This window comes from Haematobia irritans, chromosome 1 (assembly GCF_050003625.1).
Source record: "Haematobia irritans isolate KBUSLIRL chromosome 1, ASM5000362v1, whole genome shotgun sequence".
NCBI lineage: Eukaryota > Metazoa > Arthropoda > Insecta > Diptera > Muscidae > Haematobia > Haematobia irritans.
This window is the reverse complement of record NC_134397.1, coordinates 8,260,393-8,285,569: the sequence shown is the minus strand read 5'-3', so window position 1 is coordinate 8,285,569 and position 25,177 is coordinate 8,260,393. Positions and strand designations below refer to the sequence as shown.

The 25,177-nt window shown below is 33.4% G+C and overlaps 4 protein-coding genes across 7 annotated transcripts; 2 read left to right on the top strand and 2 right to left on the bottom strand.

Annotated features, from left to right (window-relative positions):
• Positions 1-5,063: 5,063 nt before the first annotated feature.
• On the top strand, positions 5,064-5,546 carry LOC142237263 (uncharacterized). Its single transcript, XM_075308679.1, has 2 exons — positions 5,064-5,283; positions 5,359-5,546. The coding sequence occupies exons 1-2, from the start codon at positions 5,149-5,151 to the stop codon at positions 5,491-5,493; spliced, it is 270 nt and encodes an 89-aa protein (XP_075164794.1). The 5' UTR covers positions 5,064-5,148; the 3' UTR covers positions 5,494-5,546.
• A 6,617-nt stretch (positions 5,547-12,163) lies between these two features.
• On the bottom strand, positions 12,164-15,177 carry LOC142220172 (DNA-directed RNA polymerase II subunit Rpb4). Of its 2 annotated transcripts, XM_075289158.1 has the most exons (5): positions 14,906-15,177; positions 13,946-14,783; positions 13,431-13,643; positions 13,130-13,377; positions 12,818-13,063 (listed from the first exon to the last, which is right to left on the bottom strand). In XM_075289158.1, exons 1-5 carry the CDS (start codon positions 14,967-14,969, stop codon positions 12,831-12,833), a joined length of 1,596 nt encoding a protein of 531 aa, XP_075145273.1. In that variant the 5' UTR covers positions 14,970-15,177; the 3' UTR covers positions 12,818-12,830. The 2 variants fall into 2 exon arrangements, with proteins under 2 accessions (XP_075145274.1, XP_075145273.1); XM_075289159.1 differs by lacking the exons at positions 12,818-13,063; positions 13,130-13,377; positions 13,431-13,643; positions 13,946-14,783 and adding exons at positions 12,164-12,473; positions 12,537-12,717 and having other exon boundaries at positions 14,906-15,069.
• Positions 15,178-18,297: 3,120 nt separating this feature from the next.
• On the top strand, positions 18,298-20,812 carry LOC142220169 (uncharacterized). Of its 3 annotated transcripts, XM_075289153.1 has the most exons (3): positions 18,298-18,547; positions 18,752-18,828; positions 19,706-20,812. In XM_075289153.1, exons 1-3 carry the CDS (start codon positions 18,330-18,332, stop codon positions 20,737-20,739), a joined length of 1,329 nt encoding a protein of 442 aa, XP_075145268.1. In that variant the 5' UTR covers positions 18,298-18,329; the 3' UTR covers positions 20,740-20,812. The 3 variants fall into 3 exon arrangements, with proteins under 3 accessions (XP_075145268.1, XP_075145267.1, XP_075145266.1); XM_075289152.1 differs by lacking the exon at positions 18,298-18,547 and having other exon boundaries at positions 19,153-20,812; XM_075289151.1 differs by lacking the exons at positions 18,298-18,547; positions 18,752-18,828 and adding an exon at positions 18,869-19,006 and having other exon boundaries at positions 19,153-20,812.
• Positions 20,813-21,173: 361 nt separating this feature from the next.
• LOC142220170 (haloacid dehalogenase-like hydrolase domain-containing protein 2) lies at positions 21,174-23,041 on the bottom strand. Its single transcript, XM_075289155.1, has 5 exons — positions 23,015-23,041; positions 22,178-22,296; positions 21,821-22,117; positions 21,523-21,745; positions 21,174-21,466 (listed from the first exon to the last, which is right to left on the bottom strand). Exons 2-5 carry the CDS (start codon positions 22,264-22,266, stop codon positions 21,308-21,310), a joined length of 768 nt encoding a protein of 255 aa, XP_075145270.1. The 5' UTR covers positions 22,267-22,296; positions 23,015-23,041; the 3' UTR covers positions 21,174-21,307.
• Between the last annotated feature and the right edge of the window lie 2,136 nt (positions 23,042-25,177).

Here is a 25,177-nt window from a genome sequence, read left to right as displayed (position 1 = left end):
GTGTAGAAGGCGCACTGATCATGAAAATTGCTTGAAACTCAGTGTAAAATTTCCAGATTTTACTTCTACAGATTTAAGATTTCAAATCAAGACGTTATTTTATAATTTTCTTGCACACTTACAAGAGATGTTAATGATTCCTCTAAACCTCAAACAAAAATGGTTCTTATAAATCCAGAATCTGATATAGTCCTCATAGGTGAAATCTTTAAATTTATCTTCGGGTTGTGTCCTCAAGTCCTCAAGCCCTCCTGAAATTTCAAAGGAAACCCTAATATTTGGTTCATGGTGGTGGGTATTTAAGATTCGGCCCGGCCGAACTTACTGCTGTATATACTTGTTTATATTTCAAAATGATTAGTAAGTGGGATTAATATATTTTTAGTAATAGGGACAGATTTTGTATGTTACGTAACATAATACCCGGAGCACAATAGACACTTATCGTATCCTTAAAGGCGATAGCATTTGGATAAACCAGTCCGATGGTCACCCCAGAGAGACATTGAAATTGCAAAACACCGAGCCAAACTCGAATAAATCCCATTAAATTTGTTAAAAAGGCACGAATAACCATTTTCATGTAATTCCGTTAGTCTTTAACTGACAGATTTGGAAGTAGAAGATATTTAGAAGTTAGCTAACCTTGCTTTAATGGAGTTTCATGAAATATGAGTAAGAAATATGTTTCTCAGGTGTACGACAATATGATCTCCTTCGAGAATATTATTATTCTCCTGAGCATTACTGAGTATTGTATTGTACTTAACAAATGAAGTTAGATAAGGAAAAATAAAATTTGTACTTTAAAATCGACTATTGGACATTTACGTGTTTGTAAGTGTTGATCAACCCCAAAGTTCGAGTTTGAGAAGTACAGCAAGTCGAAATTTCGATGATAAGCATAAAGTCCCTAGTTGAACTATCAGCATTACCGTTGTGCCACTTTATCCAATCGGTGACATTTTTATATCAAGTTTTTGCTCCGTAGTGCAATGGTTAAAAGGCCCGCCTTGCATACCCAGGGTCATGGATTCAATCGTAGTTTCGACCAAACACCAACAAGTTTTTTAGTAGTGGATTATCCCACCTCAGTAATGCTGGTAGCATTTCTGAGTTTTTCAAAGCTTTTGTAAGTGGTGTCACCGCAATTTGGAACGTCGTTCGGACTCGGCTATAAAAAGGAGGTTCTTCTCATTGAGCTAAACATAGAATCGGGCAGCACTCAGTGATAAGAGAGAAGTTCACCATTGTAATATCACATAAGACTGAATTGTCTAAGTCAGCCTGAAATAATATCAGGCTTCCACTAATCTTTTTTGGGACTCTAAATTCCACACATCTTAAAAATTCTTTCACTCTGTTTCCCTTCTGTGACACTCTTTAATTTAATTAATTTAATTTTTTTCCACTTTGATTTTACTGTATTTATGCGTAATTCTCCATTTTCTTTTTTAAATTTCAGCTCGAAAGTATGCAAAGAAGTTTTTCACTGGTAGTTTAGTCTCAGCACAAGGAGTGGTTTGCACTGAAATTGGTAAAAAAAATGACTGATAGTTTAGTTAAGATCTAAATTGAAAATATTATTTTTTTTATAAAAAAAAAATATTTTTTTTTAACTGACATAAAACTGATAAAAATTAGCTTATTTCTTTGCAAAAACTGATGTAAGTGTGTTTAATTATTACTTATTTTAAGAAAAAGTTTGCGAGTGAAACATTTTGTGCCACTTTTTAGAAATTCTCAACGGTAACTATGTATGCGATGAAAATAATTTTATTCATTAAAACTTGTATGTTTCTTTCACGCAAACTTTCCCATAACACCATTGATGGAATTCAAATGAGAAAGTAAGTTTTGAAAATTTTCATTTTTGAAAAATCTGAATTTTTTACAAAATTTAAGGAAAGAAACAAAAATCGGGTTTTCAACAAAAAAAATTCTCTATTCAACCGTCGAACGGAACGGACGTGTTTTTCAATAGCGGATAAACTCATCGTAATAGGTACCTACTAAAAATTTCAAGTGTGGTGGGATATTAAGCCACCATGCAGCGAAATTCCAAGTCATCCACTGGGATGCTAACTTCAGGGCCCAGTGGACGGGTATCGACTGGAGTTATAAATCTGGGCAATGACCAAGAGTTAGGCCCAATTAGTCGACCTGTAGACGGGTCGACAGGTGGCGACACTCTGACAAGTCGAACTTTTTCTAAGGTAACGACATCAAAAGGAGGTAATCCCTCACGAAAGAGATTCAAGGAACGTAGAAATGCTTTGTTTATCCTAAAGAAGTTAGGATCCGTCGACCAAAGCATGCTGTCGGCTAAACAAAGCGATTCCTTAAAATGGGCTCAAGGAATTCTTGAGACTGGAAAAAGGGAACGATCGCCGGATGAGCTGCCATCCTCCAAAAGGGATCAAAGATCGTTTGCCTCAGTTGCTAAAGACAGCCTTGTGATGGCTATCATTAATAAAGGAGCATTGGACGGTATGGTTCCAAAGCAAAAATGGGGGGAAATTGAGAATGCTCTGTCAGTCGTCTACTCAAAGGTGCTGGAAAAGTTTCCCGGCCCAGATCCTCGACACCAAGAGGCTGGTTGGTATCAAGGACGATTTAAGCTAGTCGCATTTAAGGACCAGAGGTCTATAGAATGTTTTGAAGCTGCTCTGATATTAATTGGTGAAGTTTGAGAAGGAGCTGCTCTAGAGTTAGTCGAGAAGAAAGACATACCGGCTAGACCTAGAGCACATGCATGGATACCTGCAAACTCTTCTGACCCTGAATCTATTTTAAATAGGCTGAAACGATGCAATCCAGATCTTCCAACAGCTGATTGGAAGATTGGCCGTTTGGATGAAGTGGATGGACCAAGACGGCATGCAGTGTTTATATTGAACACTCAGTCTTTGCCACATCTAGCAAAGTCTCAGGGCCGTGTATGTTATGGCTTTCATTATATCCAAATGAAGGTGTATAAAAACGATCAGCTAAAGGATTCAGAAATGGACAAGCCTCTGTCTGAATCAGAAGCAAGCGGATCCTCTTGCGAAGTTGAGGGAGATACCAAAGTTGAAGACATGGATAGATACCGTATGCATGAGGAGGTTTCTACTGCCTCAGAACTCACCAAAGTTGAACCTATGGTTATTGCGAGAGTCACCGAGATCTCTGAAGAGGACATTCTTGATGACTCGATTGAAACGGCTGATGTGACGGTTGTTGAAAATCTCGATGGTCCTACGGATCCTCCAGATAAATCTTCATCATTGTAAGACTGCATGTGCTGCCTTAAAAGTTTTCCTGATGAAAGGGGACATAGACATAGTTTTTATTCAAGAACCATACGTTTATAGAATCAAAATATGTGAATTAAGTACTCCGGGGTTCAAACTATTGCAGTATACTGGTAATGATGTAAATCGAGCCTGCACTGAAAAAAATATTGTCGTGAGGTCAAAGATTTCATGTCTTTAAAATACGAATACAAATTTTGCTTAGCGTAGAACACGCATTTCTCTAAAATAAAGTTATTTTCCTTGTCCAAAAGTCGATAAACTTTTCAATGAAGTCGTATTGTCCTTATAATTAAGTGATTTGACTTAAAAACATGAAAGAAAAAATTTATAGGCTAAGGTTAACTTGACTTTAATAATTCAGAAAAAATCTTTAAATTTAATGAAATTGTCTTTAAATTTGTTGTCTTTTTGCATCTTGACTACAAAGCAAAAAATCGTTCAAATATAGGACATGTTTTTCAAAACTTTATTTTAAAGAAGTTTTTTACTTCAAACATAGCATAATTTCTACTGGAAGTCGAGTCCTAATTTGGAAAATAAAATTGCCGTTAACTCGTTTTTAAAGGACTTATATAGTATATGAAGAAAAAAAGCTGAGAAAGCGAAAAAATAAAATTTGCTTCCTAGAAGCAAGTACAAAAAACCTAAATTTAAAAGAGAATTGTGTCTTAAAAGTATCCTTACTTGTATTCTCCGCTTCTTTGGCTCGGAATCAATACCAAATTTTTTAAAGTAAAGACAAAATCTTTGGAACCGAGTATGCTTTTTTTTCAGTGTGTATAATTGCTAAAAACGAGCTTAACTTCTGTAAAAACCGTATTTCAACATTCCAGATTACTAAAAGTTTACTTTTATTTTAACTATTAAACTGGTAATATTCTAGTGTGAAAATGTATTTTTCTTACTACGCAGAAAAAATATCACCAACATTTTACCAATTAAAATTGTAATTGATATTTAAAAAATATTCTATTAAAAACTTAATTAGTTCAACAAAATTTTCAATTGAAACAAAAATCAATCACAAAAATTAATTATATCAATCAATTTATTAATTGGAACAATTAATATTTTAATTGACATTAAATGGATCTGTGTATATTATTTTATGGATAGAAATGTTTTTCAATAGATAATTTGGATCATTTTCTATTTTTGATCGAGAAACAAATCTAAAATGACCTGATTTGGAACTATTAACCGATTTTCATTGAAGTAATCCCACGAAATATTATTCAAAGATAGATTTCTATAAAGCAAATGTGGTCAGAATTTTGTTCCGTACCCTAAATAAATCTCTTTATTCTCTTCTGGTACTCGAAACCAATGTCAATGCCTCTTAATTTGTTGGCTATGTAACCTTGCAAGGTATTGGCCAAAAAGAAATCTACAAAAAATATGGTACATATATACAGACCTACATTTTCATCGATGTCCATATAAAAGAAATGAACAGCAGTGTAACTAGAATACAGGCATTGTTTAAAATGCATATATTGTCTTTTATTCTGCGGCATATTCTTATCAATACAAAACAATTCCGACCGTATTCATCTTCATCACCACCACTATGTTAGGCTCATTTTTCAAATTTAGTGTCAAGAGGGAAAAATGCTGTGTGAATGAATGCGGTGGTTGTATCAAGAGGAAAATATGGATTTTCGACAACCACCTTATGTGGAACCAATGGAAAATATGCTTATTATTATTGTTGCCTTTTCGATTTATGACCAAAGGTTAGAAGAAAACTTCCAGTCTATATTCAGTTATTTACGAATGGTCAACGAGAATAGATATCAGGGAAATATAAGAAAATTTCATCGTCAGCCAACTACCGTTGGACAACATAATGACACTTTATTTGCAAGTGGAAAAATTACGAGGTTTGGATAATTATAAAGCATGGGCTATGACGGTGCGAGCTTATCTGGAAACTGAAGATTTATGGGGTGTAGTGGATAATGGACCAGATGGCACGGATGAAGTAAGTTTCGTTTCTCCAGAAATATTTCAATCACCAATGGCATTAGCTAAATATTTTTGTGTTTTGCATTTGCAGGACCTATATAGAGATCGTAAGGCTAAATTTATTATATTGTGCGTAGTAGAAGCGAAAATTTGTCAATTTATGGCCTGCATTCGAACATCAAGGGATTTATGGATATATCTAAGGAAACAGCATTCTAGTCGATAAGTGAATAAAACGAAAACAAAAATAAAATACAAGCCTGGCAAAATAATTTAAAATGTGGGTGTAATGTATTTCGAGTATTTTGGAAGGGAAATAAATACGAAAACAAGGGAATTTGCTATTGGAAGAAAAACCACTGCGATCCAAAAAAAAAATTAAACTAGATTCTAATTCCTTGAAAAGCAAAAACCTGCATTGGTGACAAGCGTAGTAACGACGGTCTTTATTCTCCTTCACCCAAAAAAAGTGAACCCACCGTGGAAGAAAATGTAGGTTTATTTTAGAAAATTTTAACTAAAATAGTTTTCTAATTACAACATGTTACAAATAAGTTAATACTTTCGGTCAAATTGAAGAAAATTTTTTAAAAATAATTATTTTTTTTCTCTTGTTTAAGAAAATGTTATATGTTGAAAGACATTTTAAACATTTTTAAATCCAATTTTTTGAATTTAAAATTTTTTAAAATGTCTTTAGCGCTGTATGAAGTTCGGGACAGGTACAATTTTAGTAAAATTTACTCATTTGAGAGACTTTTTGCTTAAAGTTTTGTAGAAGATTGCAAATCAACATAATTATTAAAAAAAAATTGAGAGACTTATAAACTCAATTTAAGCAAACTTCTACTATTTTAGGAAAATATGAACTGTTTTATTTTTTAGTAAAATTGTGCACTATATTTGTATACAACTTTTTTCTTATTTTTAGTTCACGTCATTAAAGTTAGCAAAAAATTATTCAAATAAGGAACATTTACTCATATTGTGAATAAATTTAACTAAAATCAAGTAATCTTCATGAACTAAAATAAAGTTCAGTTGTCATTAGAGGCCCATTTTTCTGGGTGTTTAGTTGCTCAGAAAAGAAAATTATTTTTAATACCCCAAAAACTATGTGGTCGGGGTATAATAAAAGGGCATAAATAACCTGCGTGATAGTGTGCATACCTGAATTTTTTTATTTATTTATTATTAGGTCTATGGATATACATATTGATACTATCGTATCGATCGTTTCTGGAAAAAGTTTGGACTTGTTTTTGCACTTTCTTCCCCTGATTGTCCTTTCGTCCAAATGATTGTATACTTTTAATTCATATTAGTATAAAGGATCCTAATTCCAAAATTGCGATAGTGTCGTTTATTTTTTGCACCAAATTACTGAAATATTGTACATTTTATTAGAATCGGAATCGCAATAAATATTTCAAAAATTTTATTTTATCGGAAGGTTAGGGTAGGTATAATGACAGTCGTGTTATTTTAAGCTGAAGGGAATTTCTCTTTTTTCACTAACTACTGCCCGCTTCTATGCTTAACCCAATAACGAGGGACCTCCTTTTTATATCTTTGTTAAATGAACTTAAAAATAGAAAAAAAATTATGCAAAAATAAAGCATAACATTTTACAAAATTCGAATTTCGTAGAATGTAGTTCAGAATTTCCTAAAATTTTTTAAATATTACCAAAAATGCTTCTATCTTGAAGTATGTGTGGGGCATTGTTGAAATTTCAATTCATTTGTTCACGATACAAATGTTTTCTTTAATTTTTCTTTGTGTACTATTTTACCAAAAACTGTTCTTTCAATTACATGCACTGCATTTCCTTGAAAAATTGTGAATATTAAGAGGCATCTCGTGAAATCCGGGCAGAGCTTTCCTCTCTAAAAAATACTACACTCAAAGAAATGTGTTAGTAACCAAAGCAGAAAAATCTTGGAAAACAGCAAGTCTGCTGAAAAACGGAAAGCAGTAATTGTTTGCTGAAATAGCTAACATTATTTGCTATTTTTTAAGCTTGATCACAAGCCACCGTGGTGCAATGGTTAGCATGCCCGCCTTGCATACACAAGGTCGTGGGTTCGATTCCTGCTACGACCGAACACCAAAAAGTTTTTCAGCGGTGGATTATCCCACCTCAGTTATGCTGGTGACATTTCTGAGGGTTTCAAAGCTTCTCTAAGTGGTTTCACTGGAATGTGGAACGCCGTTCGGACTCGGCTATAAAAAGGAGGCCCCTTGTCATTGAGGTTAACATGGAATCGGGCAGCACTCAGTGATAAGAGAGAAGTTCACAACTGTGGTATCACAATGGACTGAATAGTCTAAGTGAGCCTGATATATCGAGCTGCCACATAACCTAACCTAACCTAAGCTTGATCACAATGAAGCATGTTTTAATTTGGTTGGCTATCGTAAACAATTTATTAAAAATATTTGTTGTTTATTTTTTTCAAATTTGAATACTACCTTATTCAATTTGGGAGGAATAATTCTCGTATGTAATTTCCTTATAAAATTAACATATAAGATCCAAATTGAATCATCTCACCCAGCCAGATCTACACTGAAGACTTGGATTGGATTGAATCATCACAACCAGATCTACACTAAAGACTATGGAAACTTGGTTTAGCCAGCAAAGAAACATATGTCTAGTTAGGCTTGTGGGATTGAAATCTGGTGTTTTCTTCTTCAATCAATTCCTTAATCTTCATGTCCAATAAGCTCGTATTAAAATTGTAATAATAAATATATACAAGAAACTTATTTTAGTTCTTAAAACGGGTTTGCATTTTAAAACCTACAAATTTTGCAACTTCTTGTTTGCTAGACCACGAAGTACACAAATATAACAGCAGACTGCAGTTTTAAGAAGACTTTTTTCTATGAGTGTATGGAATGAACATATCCACTGTACAACAAATACATGGTATTTCCAACAACATTGTCTTGGTAATAATACCCTACATCAAGAAAATCAATTTATTAAGTAAAAAACTATAACAAGAACAAAATTTGTTACCTTGTCATTGTCTACATTTGGTTTCTCTAAGAGATTTATTGGAAATTCTCTGTATAAGTTGCCACCTCTATTCTTAATTAAATATTGAGTTAGAAATTTCTAACAACAGAATAAATTATTAAAAATTTATGTTTTGATTAGTATTTTATTAATCACCAAAAAATTTGTTAATTTTGACGATATGTTATAGATTTTGATTATCTTCAATAATTTTAGTATATTATATTTTTATGTGATGGTAACTCTTTCCATTGGTCATAAATCAGTTCCACCAATCAACTATGAGCAATTGCAAATATGGATATTGGAAATGGAAAACAGTTTATTCGAACACTAGCTAAGAAATAGTTGCGTAAATCACTCTTACGGTAGGAATTTGAATTCATTTCGTTTTTAATTCTTCATTGCGTACAATTTTAGAAAAGTCGGTATTGCCAACGAAAATATCGTTAAATTAATCTTTAAATCAACTTTTCGCATATAAAATCCTTCGTTGAACTGTAAATTATTTTGAATAGGGATATATTTCGAATTATAAATGATAATTAGAATATGAAACATTATTTGAAAAATATTTTGATTGGCAAAAATATTTATTTTTGTATAAATATTAATAATTCAAATTAATTGCAAACATTACCGGTATCAACAAAAGGGGAACAATTTAGCTGAACCGAATTCAGTCTCAACAACTTCTATCATATATGGGAGCTATAGCGATTCTCTCAACTTCAAACTAGTTTCTAATCCTATAAAAATTAATTTTGGTTTTTAATATCGGCTGATCAATTTTTATAATAGCCAAATAGTGTAGCTTTTGCGTCACATATAGTGTAGCGACTGGACTCTTTATGAAATAATTAAATGAAAAAATAAAAATAGACTAACTAAACAAAAGTGGATTGAACGACTTACAACGCCGTAAAATATTATTTCGTAAAGAAAAAAATGATTGCTTAAATCATTATAAAATTTTTTCATTGATTAGAAAAATAATCTCTCTTGGTGAATGTAATATTTAAAAAAAAAAATCTTCAAATAAACTTAAATGCAAAACCACCCTTCAATGCAGTCAAGTCTATGGGTCGTGGCTGACGCAGGGTTTTCAATCCTCTCCAATGATTACAAACTCCCTATTAGAGTATGTTTATTTCCTGGAAAACTCGAAAAACAACACCAAAGGGCTACAACAACAATATATGCAAAACTCTTCTTTTTTGATTTCCCTAAAAGATTTCAATTCTAATAAAAAGTGCAAAATTATCGAAATTTTTTACAATATATTAAAAACTTTTGGATTTAGTATCGATAACACCCATGTAAATTATCAATAACAAATAATATGCGCAATCCTGACAAAAATCATGGTCTTAAAAGCATGCTGCAGTAGGTGACGTACTTGTGTGAAACAATCAATCACCACAAGGGGACCATAAAAGTTGTCACCTTGCCCTTTGCTTTTGTAAAGCAAATGTTTTCTATGACATCATTGAATTCCTTAAGGGTTTCACTGGAAGTTCTTCAAAAGAAAAATGACACCCCACAGTTGCTATAGGCTGTTACTTTTGCAACATGCACTCAAAGACATGCACTGTTTGCTAAAATATGAGAGATTATTAATTTTTAAACTCAAGTTAACTGAAACTAGATTAATTTCGTTGAAGCAAAAATATTATTTGAGAAGTGGAATATACAGAACCCATTTTTGGTACTTGAAAATGTTATTGGTAAAAATTTAGAAAAATTACAAATTGTCGTTAGGCATAGGCTGTAGCAACAGACACTGACTGTTGTTATTTTTATATTTTTTTGGTGATATTAAGAAACGGAAAATAATTTGTTTCTTAAAAAAAAATAAAACGGTTGGATAAATTAATTTTGTAAAATCCAATTTTAATTAAAAAGTTTGAATTTTGAAAATATGGAAGAATAGAACAATTAAGCAACCACTTTATAAATAAATTGTTAAACATTTAACAATTTAAAAATAAATATTTTATCTCCAGAAATTAAAACAAAAAATAGCAGCAGTTTTTAAAAATTCTACAAGAAAACTAAATATCACATATTGCTTATACTTAAATAAGCTTTCATGTGTTAACGAACAATTCAATTGAAATTACAAATTTTGAATTTAGAAATGAAGTTCCCTCTACGTTATTTTATATTTTTTGATTCTTCAATTAGTTTTTTTAATACTTAAGATTAAGATTTCTCTTTCAGTATCTACCTATAAACATGACTCTTGTCTTGTCAGTTGAAAGACTCAATGGCTCTGAGAATTACAAATACTGGTCTATGACATTAGAGTCTTATCTACAAATGGAAGATATTTGGGAAGTTGTCGAAAAGGGACCAGATGGCGGCGATGTGGTATGCTATTCACCTTTCTTTCAAAATTGTAAAGATAGTCTCTAAATTTCTTTCTTTTTCTATAGGATTTTCATAAAAACGGACGTGCCAAATTCATTATACTATGCCTAATTGACTCTAAACTTTTCAAGATTATGCCTATATTGAGAACGGCTAATGATGTATGGGTATATTTAGATAGAAAATATAATCCGGATAATGTTAAATGATGTAAATAGTATGGGCCACGGCAACATTTTCACCTGCAAAATATTTATGCTCGTTTGTGGAATCGGAATACGAATATTACTTTGATGTAGAAAGAAATCTATATATATAAAAGTAAATGTTAACTTCTATAATAGTATGCTACTCTTAAATATTTATTGGAGAAATATTTTATCTAATAAATAAAATAAAATAAGAGTATATTAGATATAGACCCGGATAAACTCATCTTTTAAACAAATTTGTCATACTTGATGACACCGTCAATGTACTTAGAGTGTTAAAAAAACGGGGCCAACTAAATCATATCGGGCGAATGGTATCTATGCTATAGCGATTTCAATCAAATTTGGCATGTATAGTTAGAATGCCATTTCCACTATCTCTGTAAATCAAGTAAATCAGAACGAAAGTTATATATGGGAACTATATCCAAATCTGTTCCGGTTTCAATCGTTTTAGTACACTTGACAATACTATTAATTATACTTCTTGTGCAAAATTTGAAGCAAATCAGGGTAAAATACTGGCTTCTGGTTTCATATACATGCATATCGGGCGAAAGATATATGTGGGAGCTATATATAAATCTGATTCGATTTCAATCGTTTTTAGCAAACCAGGGTATGGCTTCTGGGCCATATACGTACATATCGGGCAAATGGCATATATGGGAGCTATATCTGAACCGATTTCTTCCAAAATCAATAGGGTTCTATTCTGATCCAAAACACATACTTGTACTATATTTGGACTTAAATTACGACCTAAACTTTGGTTACAGAAATATGTTCACAGACAGACGGACATCTATAAATCAGCTCAAAGGTGAACCTGAGATTTATTGCCAAAGAAACCACGTGCCTATCTCGCCTCCTTCCGGGTGTTGCCAACATATGCATTAATACGCTGTTCCACACAGTGATGCAGGGTATGGCGTTTTGGTCTAAATAGCGTGCGTATGCCTAGTCACCTAGTACCTAGTTTTTATTTGATTACCAAAAAATTGCCCATATTCATACATCTAACGCGCATATATAGAAATTTCTACATAGTAACAAGTATATACACTTTGCAACTTACACTTATTTCATTTGTCGCCAGAATTTGTTATTGACAAAGTTTGACCGGAATTTCTTCTTCATGCACTCTCATTTTCTTTTTATTCAATTGGTCTTCGAAATATTTGAGTTGCTTCCCTTTTGAACTTCGTAGTACTGTTGTATATATTGTTGATTGATATCTATTCTATTTGGAATTGTCGAAGAGAGAGAAACTATTGATGTTGTTCTTTGTTTAAATCATTGTTAGTCTCAAAAATTATGAATATATATTATTTTTAAATGCTGCATCCCATAATAATGTGATTCACTATCGTCTATTGTACAAAACAAAATACAAGTAAAGGAGAAAAGGAACACTAATATTGTAAACTGCGTTTAGTACAAATATCATCCAGTATTTGCCGTAATTCTTCATCCTCAAAACGACCCTCCAAAGAGGGTATTAATGCTTTAGCTTCTTCTGGGGCTTCAGGACACAAATTACCCAAGGCAGCCAATTCAAATTTATGCAATTTCTTTTGCATTAATAAACTGAAAATAAAAATTAATTTCATTTTAATTTTTTTTTGAAGATATACAAATATAAGGAAATACCTTCTAACGGCGGCAATGGTTTCTTTATTTTTGAATTTTCGAAAACTATCTGTATAGGCATAAGTTTTCATAAAAACTTCAGAGAATTCTTGCTCCTCATCTGCTGATTCATTTTGCCTTTTTCGGTGATCTAATAACATGTGGACTTCGGATATCAAAAGTGTTTCAGCATTTTCAAACTCTTTAAACGTAAAAATAAAAAGCAGACATTTAATAAATTTAATTTTTTTACCAATACGGACATTTAAACAAGCGCCTTTCCACAAAACAAAAAATATAAATTTGTAAGGGATTCTATGAATTTGGTTTATTTATATGGCCATGCTCTAGTAGGAAATCGTAAATTTGTCTAGTTTTATTAACATCAATTTTTATGAGCCTCCTAGCGTCGGCTAAACGTATGTGACCAACTTTAGCATTCTCAGCAATAAGAATATTTTTATAATCCAAAAAAGATTGAGGTACTATGCGAACAACACTACACAATTGACGTTCATCATCATTGAGTTTGGCAAATCCAGGAAGACCTATAAAATAAATGAGCAAAGAAGTATATTTATAATTTCTAAAGGTAGAATTTGTTTTTCTATTACCAAAAACATCCATAGGTCCAGCTTTCTTACGAGGCAAAGGATTCAATGTAGGGGCCAAAAAATATGTCCCAATATCATCACTTATGACATGAGATTCTGACGGTATCAATTTTCGCCAATCGTATTGGTGTAAAACTCGTTCATTTCTAAGACGTTCCCGTTGTTCATGTAATCTCTTCTTTTTCAATTTGAAATACAACGAACCACCAATCATTGTTCGTACACCATTTTGCCTTAATTCGTAAAGGCTGTATGGAAAGAGTATTAGTAAGATTTTGTTGTTAGCTTTTTCTGCACTTACCGAAATATAGCTTTTTGTACATCACTGAAATATTTCAGACCCTCCATTAATAAATCGAATTCCAGTGGTTTACAAAGCTGCATAAAAGCCAAGAACCTTTTGCAATTAGATTCAGAACGCAAGGCTTCAGCATATTTGGTTATCCAGCTCATTGTGCGATTGGCCATTATAAGGCCATGATCCCGCATTATTCTATAGCGTCTGTGGCGTTCTCTGTAAAAGAAATATTTTATAGCCATAAATTTAATTCTTTTTGACTAAAAAACAGAATTTCCTAAACAACACCATGAACCGAATTTCCATGAATTTCTTATGGAAATCGCCAGTCTCAATTTTTACCTATAGAGACAAGAGATTTCGAGCAAAACGGCGCTCAACTACGACCACTTGGCCATACATTTTCTATATTTTATGATATCAGAGACATTGAAAAGTTTAAAAATAGCTTAGAAATTTCGATTTTTCTAAACTATTTGCAATGAGCAATACTTACTATGTATACTAATGGTACTTACTTCAAACGATGATTGTAGGCGTTAACTAAGGCACATTTTAGTTCATCAACACATGCATTAGTAGCTTCATCTTCCATGTCATCCTCGATGGTGTCTTTCATTCGTTCCTCCTCCTCTTGTATTGTTGTAAGAAAACTTTCTGCTGTCACATCGTATGGCGTATCAAAATCTCCACGGGCACACCGATAACCAGCCATATTTTTAAATTGTATCGAAGAGATATCATCATAACGCGGCGGGTCCATAGAACGCATTTTCACTACATATGGTGTGCATTGGCGTGTATAGGCTTGAGATGCATGCTGAAGACCCAAAAGTCGTTCAAATACACCTCCGAAATAGTTATCGTGATAATGCTGCCTACACTGCGAAGCATCGTGGCGATATTGAAGAGCTTTGGCGATGGCATCCCAATTACCATAGCCTTGTGTCCGTAAAGTTTGTAGAAGTATGCGTTCATCCTTTGCTGTCCATGACCCTGAACCTGGGAATATTTGTATATCATCTTTTACGATGATATAAGCATGATAGTTTTTATGTTGTCTGATTTCTCGCCCCTTAGCAAAGCATTGAAGGCACATACTGAATTCTTCATCACAATCTGCGCAACGAATAAAAGGTTCCTGGAGATTGCAGTGACATGACGCACACTGTGGGGAGTTGTTTTGATTACAGCTACTGCGGGCATTTGAAGTGAAAGCTTGGGAATTATGTTCATGTTGTTCTAATAATCTTTGCATGTATTCTGGGTCGTAAGTGGCCACTGTATACCGTGTGTCTTTGTCCATCTCTGCATTAATTACTTTTCGTTTATGTTTCTTGAAATGTGGACGAGAAACTGAAAATAAACTATTTTATTGAATCCTTACTCCGGTGCCCGGATAGGATTATAGGCATGGTTTCAAGTCTTAAAACTATGGAAAAGGCGCTTGCAAAAAATCCTACAGATATTTATCTTACCTTTCGGAAACTGCAAATCGGCAGCATCCTCCTCTACCATATCCACGGGATTCATGAACGACATGTTTTAAATTCTATGTTAATTGTTAATTTTAACTGTACGATATATTTTTTAGTCACACAAGCAACTATTTATTCTTCTTCTTCTTGGTTTACTTGGAGCGTTAATCCATAAAGTGGCACATACAATATTTACCGGTCATCAAATGGTTGCCACATCACTTTGTAAATACAAGGTTGTGCTATTATACAGCAAATCTGATCAAATGGCCATTTATTAAAGCTGCTTTCTATATTGTTATTATTTGTAAGACTTTTTGGAATTTAAAATAAAAAATGGTGATAATGATCGGGTACTCGAACGAAGGTAATGAGAGACTTCCCGTAAAACTTGAAAACACTACGTATGCGAATGATGCAATTCTAATAATTTTGCTTATGCCCAGAGTGGCCACAACGAAAATTTATTTTTTCCAAAATCGGACCAAAATTCCCTCCAGCGGACCAAATTTCCAATTTCGAAGAAAATACCTTAAAAAGTAATATAAAGGGTGATTTGTTAAGAGCTTGATAACTTTTAAAAAAAAAAAAACGCATAAAATTTGCAAAATCTCATCGGTTCTTCATTTGAAACGTTAGATTGGTCCATGACATTTACTTTTTGAAGATAATTTCATTTAAATGTTGACCGCGGCTGCGTCTTAGGTGGTCCATTCGGAAAGTCCAATTTTGGGCAACTTTTTCGAGCATTTCGGCCGGAATAGCCCGAATTTCTTCGGAAATGTTGTCTTCCAAAGCTGGAATAGTTGCTGGCTTATTTCTGTAGACTTTAGACTTGCCACAAAAAATAGTCTAAAGGCGTCAAATCGCATGATCTTGGTGGCCAACTTACCGGTCCATTTCTTGAGATGAATTGTTCTCCGAAGTTTTCCCTCAAAATGGCCATAGAATCGCGAGCTGTGTGGCATGTAGCGCCATCTTGTTGAAACCACATGTCAACCAAGTTCAGTTCTTCCATTTTTGGCAACAAAAAGTTTGTTAGCATCGAACGATAGCGATCGCCATTCACCGTAACGTTGCGTCCAACAGCATCTTTGAAAAAATACGGTCCAATGATTCCACCAGCGTACAAACCACACCAAACAGTGCATTTTTCGGGATGCATGGGCAGTTCTTGAACGGCTTCTGGTTGCTCTTCACTCCAAATGCGGCAATTTTGCTTATTTACGTAGCCATTCAACCAGAAATGAGCCTCATCGCTGAACAAAATTTGTCGATAAAAAAGCGGATTTTCTGCCAACTTTTCTAGGGCCCATTCACTGAAAATTCGACGTTGTGGCAGATCGTTCGGCTATTCATGATGAAATGTCAAAGCATACTGAGCATCTTTCTCTTTGACACCATGTCTGAAATCCCACGTGATCTGTCAAATACTAATGCATGAAAATCCTAACCTCAAAAGAATCACCCTTTATTATTTATTTATATATTTATTTATTCAAAAATTCTGTAATACAAAGCCAATAGAGGCCTATAAAAATATATTACATCATAACAAAAATACTGAGCCATCGATATAATGTAAACAAGTTAATATCTTAAACTAAGAAGAAACTAATTTAATTGGCTCCCCAGCCGCAAGAGTAGTAGTGACTATTAAAATAGCGATGAAATAAGTGGAAATTGGTCCCATATACAGTGCAAGTCAACATAAAATCAATAACTTAAAAATACATAGGAGTTACATAGAATATACCAAGTGTGTATGCAATAGATGAGACGCAAATCGTCCAAGAACCTTACAGTTTAGGTAGCACTAGCCATATATTCCATGAGTTTGAGACGAAATGCGTTATTACAATGAGAAAAAATGCGTAGTTCTAGAGGCAATCGATTCCAACACCGAGCTATTCTGACCACAAAAGATCTAGCATAAATATTCCTCCTTATACGAGGAATAAATATCTGAACATTTCTAGTAGAACGCGAAAAGGTAAAAGTAGAAACCAAATCTAAAGGTCTAGAAGTGTGGATGATGTTATAAAACAATAGGATATTGCGATAATCAACAAATCTCCTAAACGAACATCCAAGGAATCGTACTACATATGCAGAAATGGAAGTTCTACGCCTTACATTATATACAAAGCGTACAATCACATTGACAATGCGCTTCAACTTAGAAAAATGTTGCAAGATAGTTCCAGAAACAACTTCAAGACCATATAATACTAGGGTCATCAATAGAGCATGAGCCAATTTAATTTTAACCGGAAGAGGCAAAAATAAGTTGGTCCCATAAATCCTACGCAATGTCCCCCAAACTCTATATAATATATTATTGTACATAGTGTTTTTATTAAAAACGTTAAGTAAACCAGAAAGGAATGATATGATTTAGCGGTTGTCACAGGAATCATGGTTGGGAGCTACCGTGGTGCAATGGTTTGGACTCGGCTATAAAAAAGAGGTCCCTTGTCATTGAGCTTAACATGGAATCGAGCAGTACTCAGTAATAAGAGAGAAGTTCACCACTGTGTTATCACAATGGACTGAATAGTCTAAGTGAGCCTGATGATTCGGGCTGCCACCTAACCTAACTAGGAATCAAAACGTCGACTTTTAAACTTTTTTAAAATTTGAAAAAAAAAATAGACAATTGAAAAGGTCGAATTTTAAAGTAAATTTTAGTTCACATCAAAAGTCGAAATTCAATATTACAAAAAGTTGACTTAAACTGTCGACTTAGAGACAACAACAGTGACGATTTTACTTCTAGAGAGATTATAATAGTTCGTCTGTACAATAATGATTTTAGTATTGATTCTGAGCCAAAGAAGCGGCGAATTGAAGTAAGGACACATTTACGTTACAATACACTTGTAAATTTGAGTTTTGCGTACTTGATTCTAGGAAACAAATTGTATTAATTATTCCAGCTGTTTTCTTCATGTGCTATTAATGTCCATTAAAAACGTCTGAGCCACTACTTAAATTTCCAAATTAAGTCTCGACTACATGGGAAAAATGTTTTATGTTTCAAGTAAGAAACGACTTAAAATAAAGTGTTAAAAATATCTCCGACTTTTGGACTAGAAAACAAACTTTATATCAGAGAAATGAGTCTTCAGCTTGACGCCAACATTTTTTTCAGTGCATAGATACTATTGACTACGTGAGAATAATTTTAAATGCTTCAAAAAATTTATAAATTTGACCGAATGAAAATGAACCACATTTAAAAGTTAGAAATCTTTTGGGTCAATTTTGGTCTGATCGGACCAAAATGGCAACGCTGCTTATGCCTCTACCTTACCACTTAAATACTCAATAATCGATAACTTGTATATAATCGATTTTTATGCAATCGCTTATTGTGAATGGATTTTGTCTTTTGTAAACAAACTAGTTTCGACGGGAATCAATGTCTTTAGAGGAGGAATTGCATGCCGACGGAAGAGATTTTGAAACACGCCTGCCTACATATTGTAATTTCCATAAATTCTTGCTGGTAGAGGAAATAATACTCGAAGACGATTATAGGCAGTTGCATTGTGGAAAATGCCGTGTAATTGGGCGAGTGCAAAAGACCTCAACATTTGACTTTTTCCTGGAGAATGTGCCTATAAGTAATCTTCCCGAGTAAGTAAGGAGTAAAAAGTGCTGAAAATTTGTAATATAATAATCAGACCAACCTCCGATTGATGGTGAAATATACTTTTTGAAGATTATTGTTCATTCATGAATTTGGAAAGCCCTTACATATTTCCTATAGGACTCATTTAGAAAAGCTATATATTATATAATATATTAATTCTAAAGCTTTATATAACATTTATTTTTCAGAGAGTATTCGTTGCCAGAAGGCACAATAAAACTATACCTTCAAACATTGCCTAATGCACACCCTACACTGGAACATGGTAAATATGTTGAAATTTTAGGAGAACTCATTCTTTTAAATCTAAACGCAACAAATCAAGAAGTAGCACTAACCTCCCGAGGAGTGGTAGAGCAATTACAATTAGTTTCCAAGACAGAGGACAAAGAAAAACTGCTAAATTATTTTAAAAAACACTATAAGGCGGCTATAAAGGTTTGGTACGTGAACCAGATTAATCGAGTTAGTGACTTGATATCTCGTTTCCTGGAAATGCGTATGCTTGAACAAGCAATAACACCTAATTAGAACCATTTTTTTTTTCAAAGGAAGAAAGCGAAGAAAAATTAAAAATAATTTTTTTCAGAAGAAAAATCTACCTTGTGCAGACAAATAAACGCACTGTGAACTGACTAGAGACGTCTATACATATCTTGGACTATGATAATACGACCATAAAGAGGGCTGCCAAATAATGACACAGTATTTTATTGAAACTAAAACAAAAGAACCACAATTTTTCTACTTTACCCAAATCCTCGATGAAAATGTTGACCATACATTGTGGATAAATGAATTTCAAGAAGATTTTGATAGGAAGCAACAGGAAAATTGGGAGGCATATTGGCAAAAAGAAGGGGAGCAAATTGTATTACAAACTTGGAATGAGAAATACAAAGATTATTTGGATAAGGGTGACAACGAAGGGGTTAAAGATGACAATAATGATGATCTAAATGAAATCAACCCACAGGAAGAAGGACATGAAACTTCCGCTGATATAGTTACCACCTCAAACTCAAAGCGTAATCAAGAAATTTACATTCCATCGTGGGACGAGCTATGGGATCAACATAAAGAAGAAATCTACATAGAACAATATCTTATCTATACCACAATTTTCTATAATTATTTCATAGATTTTAAAAACGCATTTGAGCAAATTTTACCTATACAAGAAGAAGAAGCCGAAGAACAGGAAGAGAATACTTACTCTACAACGGATTATGCACAGCTAAGTGAAGAATTAGACCAATTGAAATTAATGGGACTACCAACATCTTTTGGGGGACGACCGCAGAATTCTAGTAAAAAATCTAAGAAACCAAACAAAAATCTACATTTTAGCAACTTTTTTTCTGAATCGGATATTGAAAACGCATCAAGCGAATCAGAAATGGAAGAGAACAGTTCCCCATCATCTGATACAATCAATCTACATGGTATTGACAACAAAGTAATTGCAAAAACACCAAAAAGCAAAAAGAAAAATCGAAAATTGAAGAATGTCCCTTCATTCATATTGGAGGAAAAGGGACTACTCAAATACTGGCGTAAACGATTCAGTTTGTTTTCCCGTTTCGATGAGGGTATACGTCTTGACCGTGAGAGTTGGTTCTCGGTAACTCCCGAAAAAGTAGCGAAGCATTTGGCGGATCGTTTAAAGACCACCATCATGGTAGATGGATTTTGTGGTAGCGGAGGCAATGCCATACAATTTGCTTTAACTTGTGAAAAGGTCATAGCAATTGATATAGATCCCGTAAAACTTGAAATGGCCAAACATAATGCCAAAATCTATAATGTCTCGCATAAGATTGAGTTCATTTTGGGTGATTTTCTTCAGCTGGCTTCGGGAGGAAAATTAAAGGCAGATGTTGTATTTCTTAGTCCCCCATGGGGTGGACCTAAATATAAGAACAAAAAGGATTATGATATTGAAAAGTTTCTATTGCCGGTTAAAGCTTCGGAATTAGTGGACGTTGCACGCCTTGTATCGGATAATGTGGCCTTATTTTTGCCTCGCAATTCGAATATAAAACAAATTATTCGTTTAGCTGGACCAGGCAAACGTTGTGAAATTGAGCACAGTTATTTGGATTCACGTTTAGTTGCCATAACAGCCTTGTATGGAGATGATATCTTGCAAAAACAAACGTCTTCGATAAATTAAGTATGTTTTTATTATGTAAATAAATTCATGTTTATTATTATAAAAATAAAATTTATTTTTATTTGGACTTAAATATTTCAAGTTTTTATTAAATGAAATCTTCCATAGATTATTTTCTAATAATTACAATTTCGAATAATAATTTCTAATAATTATACTTGTACTTAGACCAAAACAATATATATTGGTTCGGTTTGTTATCACTATACCACGGTTCAATGGATATAAGCTATTGTCTGTTAATGCTTTGAAAACCATTGAGTCCATGTTTCAATGTAATCCTTAGTGATAGCCAAAAAGACCCTAGCTAGGTTAAAGTGTCAGCCCGATTAAGTTCCAGCCTCACTTAAACTATTCAGTCCATTGTGATATCCCTAGACACTATAATTATGTATGATATGGTGGATTTCTTTACTAAATAAAAATTCTTGGTATTAATAAAAGTATGCATTTTTATTGCTTGTTTAAAGCTTCAGTCCGATATAACATAAATAGCATCATTTGTTTTTGTTTGAACTTTCATATTTAACGTTTAAAAATAGAATATTTCAGTTCCTAAATGATTAGCTCATTTATTTTCCAAAATCCAATTAACAGCCTCTGAAAAGTTTTCCACCATTACAGTAGGTGGAGGCTCTGCTACAACATCTGGCAAATATTTTCCTGTTTTAACTTGAATTCCTTTAAGACCAACATTCATGGCTCCCATAATATCATCTTTGGTGTCCTATAAAATAACATTCAAATTGAAAAGAATATTAAACTATAAACCAGAACACTTACATCGCCTATCATAACACAATCCTCCACAGCAATGTCATTTCCAATAAGAGCACTTTTAAAGAAATACTCATTTGGTTTGCCAATTAATATTGATTTGGTTCCAGTTGAGTATTCTAGGCCTTTTACAAAACATCCGGGTCCCAAGGCTAGGCCATCTTTTCTTTTATAATACTTTCCTTCATGGATAGCAATTAGCCTGTGGTTTTTGTTGCTTAACAGAATACTAAAAATAATGTTGGTTAAAAAATTTAATGAATATTAGCAAACTCCATGCTAATTTATTCCATAGGTCACTCACTTGAAAGCCTTATTTAGATTTTCATAGTGAAACTCTTCCGGCGCCAAGCCTACTGCTACCGCATCCAAAGGCTTTTGATCATCATTTTCTGGAAAGTCTGTTCGGGCATCTTTACTAACCAAGTAAAACGGATTTAGCTTTTCCCTCTTGACATATTCCACAGCTGCGCTCAATGAACTGTGAATTTCTTCCTTCTCCAGCTTAAAGCCTATATCCCTTAGGCGATTTAATAAAGTCTGCCTAGATTCCTTGGTGGTATTAGTAACAAACTTTATAAGAATTCCAGATTCCCGCAACCTGCCAAATAATATATAGTATTAATTTCTTTTCATTCCATATTCTCGAATATTATCTAACCTTTTGAGGGCATTGACAGCGTCCGGCGTAGGTTGATCTTCAACATGCAATGTTCCACTTAAATCAATTAGGGCTGCTTTAATTGGCATTTCCTGTTTTTGTAGGTTTCTTGTGCAAATTAGTGTTGGGAAAGTAACGAGTATTTGATTACAAGTACTCGTTACTGACTAATTTTTTGAGTACTCGTTACTAGTAAAAGAGTACTCAATATCTTCAATGCCAGTTTTTTTCTTCTGACGGTAAGTAAGTTGGCGGTTTGGAAGTAAAATTCTTGACTTCTTGGAAAATATTAATTGAAGTTTTCGAAAATCGTTTTATCAGTTAAAATAACACGAAAAGGATATATGGCTTCACCTTTGAACAAAGTGAAAAATTTATCTGATTTCTTAAAAACGTTTGCATTTGAAAAAATTTGCATTGGGTGTAGGTGGGAGCTATAATTTAAAGCATCACATGGATCACGTCTCATGCGAATAGTATGAATAATAATGTCGTTGACTTCAGCTGGTTCAATCCAATTGTTTTCAGAGAACCCTGACGAAAAAAATTCCAAATAGTGAATACGAAATTGGCTCTAAATATTTGAATGATTGGTGAAAATCTTTTTCTAACGAGACCCATATATCTACAACACATTTTATAACACTAGAATAAAACTGGATAATGTAATTTGCTTTTCTATACTGTTTTTAAATTTAAAAAAGAGGAAGATATTATTAAAAAGTGCCCACAATGTCTTTTTTAATTATTTTACAAAAGTAACGAGTAGTAACGAGTACTCAATTGAAAAGTAACGAGTAGTCAAAAGTAATCAAAATTTACAACACTAGTGCAAATGTTCTTGCGGCAATACACAAATGAATTTTTATTTATGTATTTGAGAATATTTTTCATGTTCATTCACAATTATTTTGTTTATTTTCCGTACACGGAACAAGAAAGATATAGGCGTCACAAGTTCATTCACAGCACAGTTGTTTGTCTGTCCACGGTAGATGGCGCTTTCTCATAATCCTTATTCCATGCCACGGTGGCGTACATGATGGTGAAATGGAAAAGAAGAAATAGAAATGTAAATTAACATTCTTTATATACGTAACATACATTTTGATTCAGACATTGGAAAAATTCCTAAAATTTTCCAAATTTCTTAATCGTTTGCTTATCTCTTTATTCATTTGACGTGTATCAATATGATATTTGCACTTAGAATAAAAAAAAACTATTGTTTATATTACTCCGATGTGTGCAGATATTTGTTAATTACTTTTATTATGGATGGGAAAACAGATGAATTTTCAAAATGGAAAATTGTATATATAAGGAAAGTCTAAAGTCGGGCGGGGCCGACTATATTATACCCTGCACCACTTTATAGATCTAAATTTTCGATCCGTCAAATGTGTTTGGGGCTATATATAAAGGTTTGTCCCAAATACATACATTTAAATATCACTCGATCTGGACAGAATTTGATAGACTTCTACAAAATCTATAGACTCAAAATTTAACACAATGTTTTAGTAAAAAAATATGGGAAACATTTAAATCTGAAGCAATTTTAAGGAAACTTCGCAAAAGTTTATTTGTGATTTATCGCTCGACATATATGTATTAGAAGTTTCAGAAAATTAGAGTCATTTTTACAACTTTTCGACTAAGCAGTGGCGATTTTACAAAGAAAATGTTGGTATTTTGACCATTTTTGTCGAAATCAGAAAAATATATATATGGGAGCTATAACTAAATATGAACCGATTTCAACCAAATTTGGCACGCATAGCTACAATGCTAAATCTACTCCCTGTGCAAAATTTCAACCAAATTGGGCCAAAACTCTGGCTATTAGAACCATATTAGTCCATATCGGGCGAAAGATATATATGGGAGCTATATCTAAATCTGAACCGATTTCAATCAAATTTTGCATTGATGGTGTTAGTTCCATACATTTTTGTAATTTTTTATTTGTTTTTCGTTTTTATTATTTAAAAGAAAAACTTAATTTTCTTAATGAAACAATGTTAAATTTTAGGCAACAACAAACAAAATACATTTTCCCCTATATGGAAATTTATTTCCTGCACTTAATTTCTATTTATTTGCATTTTAATGCTATGTCAATACTTGTCGTATAAGCGCTTGGTTCGATAAGCGAAAAGTATGGACCTAACACCGTAAATGGTTTGATGTGCTCAGTAGCCAATTTCCCGTCTTCCTACGTCTGTGGACTTTGCTTTCGAGACATATTTTTTTTTTTTTTTGAGTACGTTATTAAATATAGTCCCCACCGATGTTTTTCGAATATTTCCCTCTTGATACCGTCATAGAATAGGATGTAGATGATAAAAATCTTGGAAAATCTAGCTATAACCGTCCAATTGTAACTGTAGTTTTAAAATTTGTGGAATTGACGTCGGTCCTGAGCATATAGAAGCTTACATTAACTAACGGAACGACCGTGGTGCAATAGTTAGCATTCCTGCCTTATTTACATACAAAAGGTCATATAGGTTCTATCCCAGTTTCGACTAAACACTAAAAACTCTTTCAGCATTGGAATATTTTGTCTCAGCAATGCTGGTAACATTTCTCAGTGTTTCAAAGCTTCTCTAAGTGGTTTCATCGTAAAGACACGGCTGTAACAAGGAGGTCCCTTGTCATTGAGCTAAACATGGAATCGGGCAGCACTCAGTGATAAAGGAGAAGCTCACCACTGTGGTATCACAATGGACTGAATAGTCTAAGTGAGCCTGAAATATCGGGCTGCCACCTAACCTAACCTAGTGTAGCGTGTTTGGGTCCATGTTTTCGGTATAGCTCTATATATACCGATTCCCGATTTGACTTCTTCGGCTGTTAGAAATCCTAATTTCCATCCGATTGACCTGAAATTCAAAGTCTAGACATTTTTTAGTTCCACATAGAGGTGTGTCGAGTGTTTTGTGTACCGGTCCATGTTTTGGTATAACCTCCATATAGAACGATCTCCCGATATTG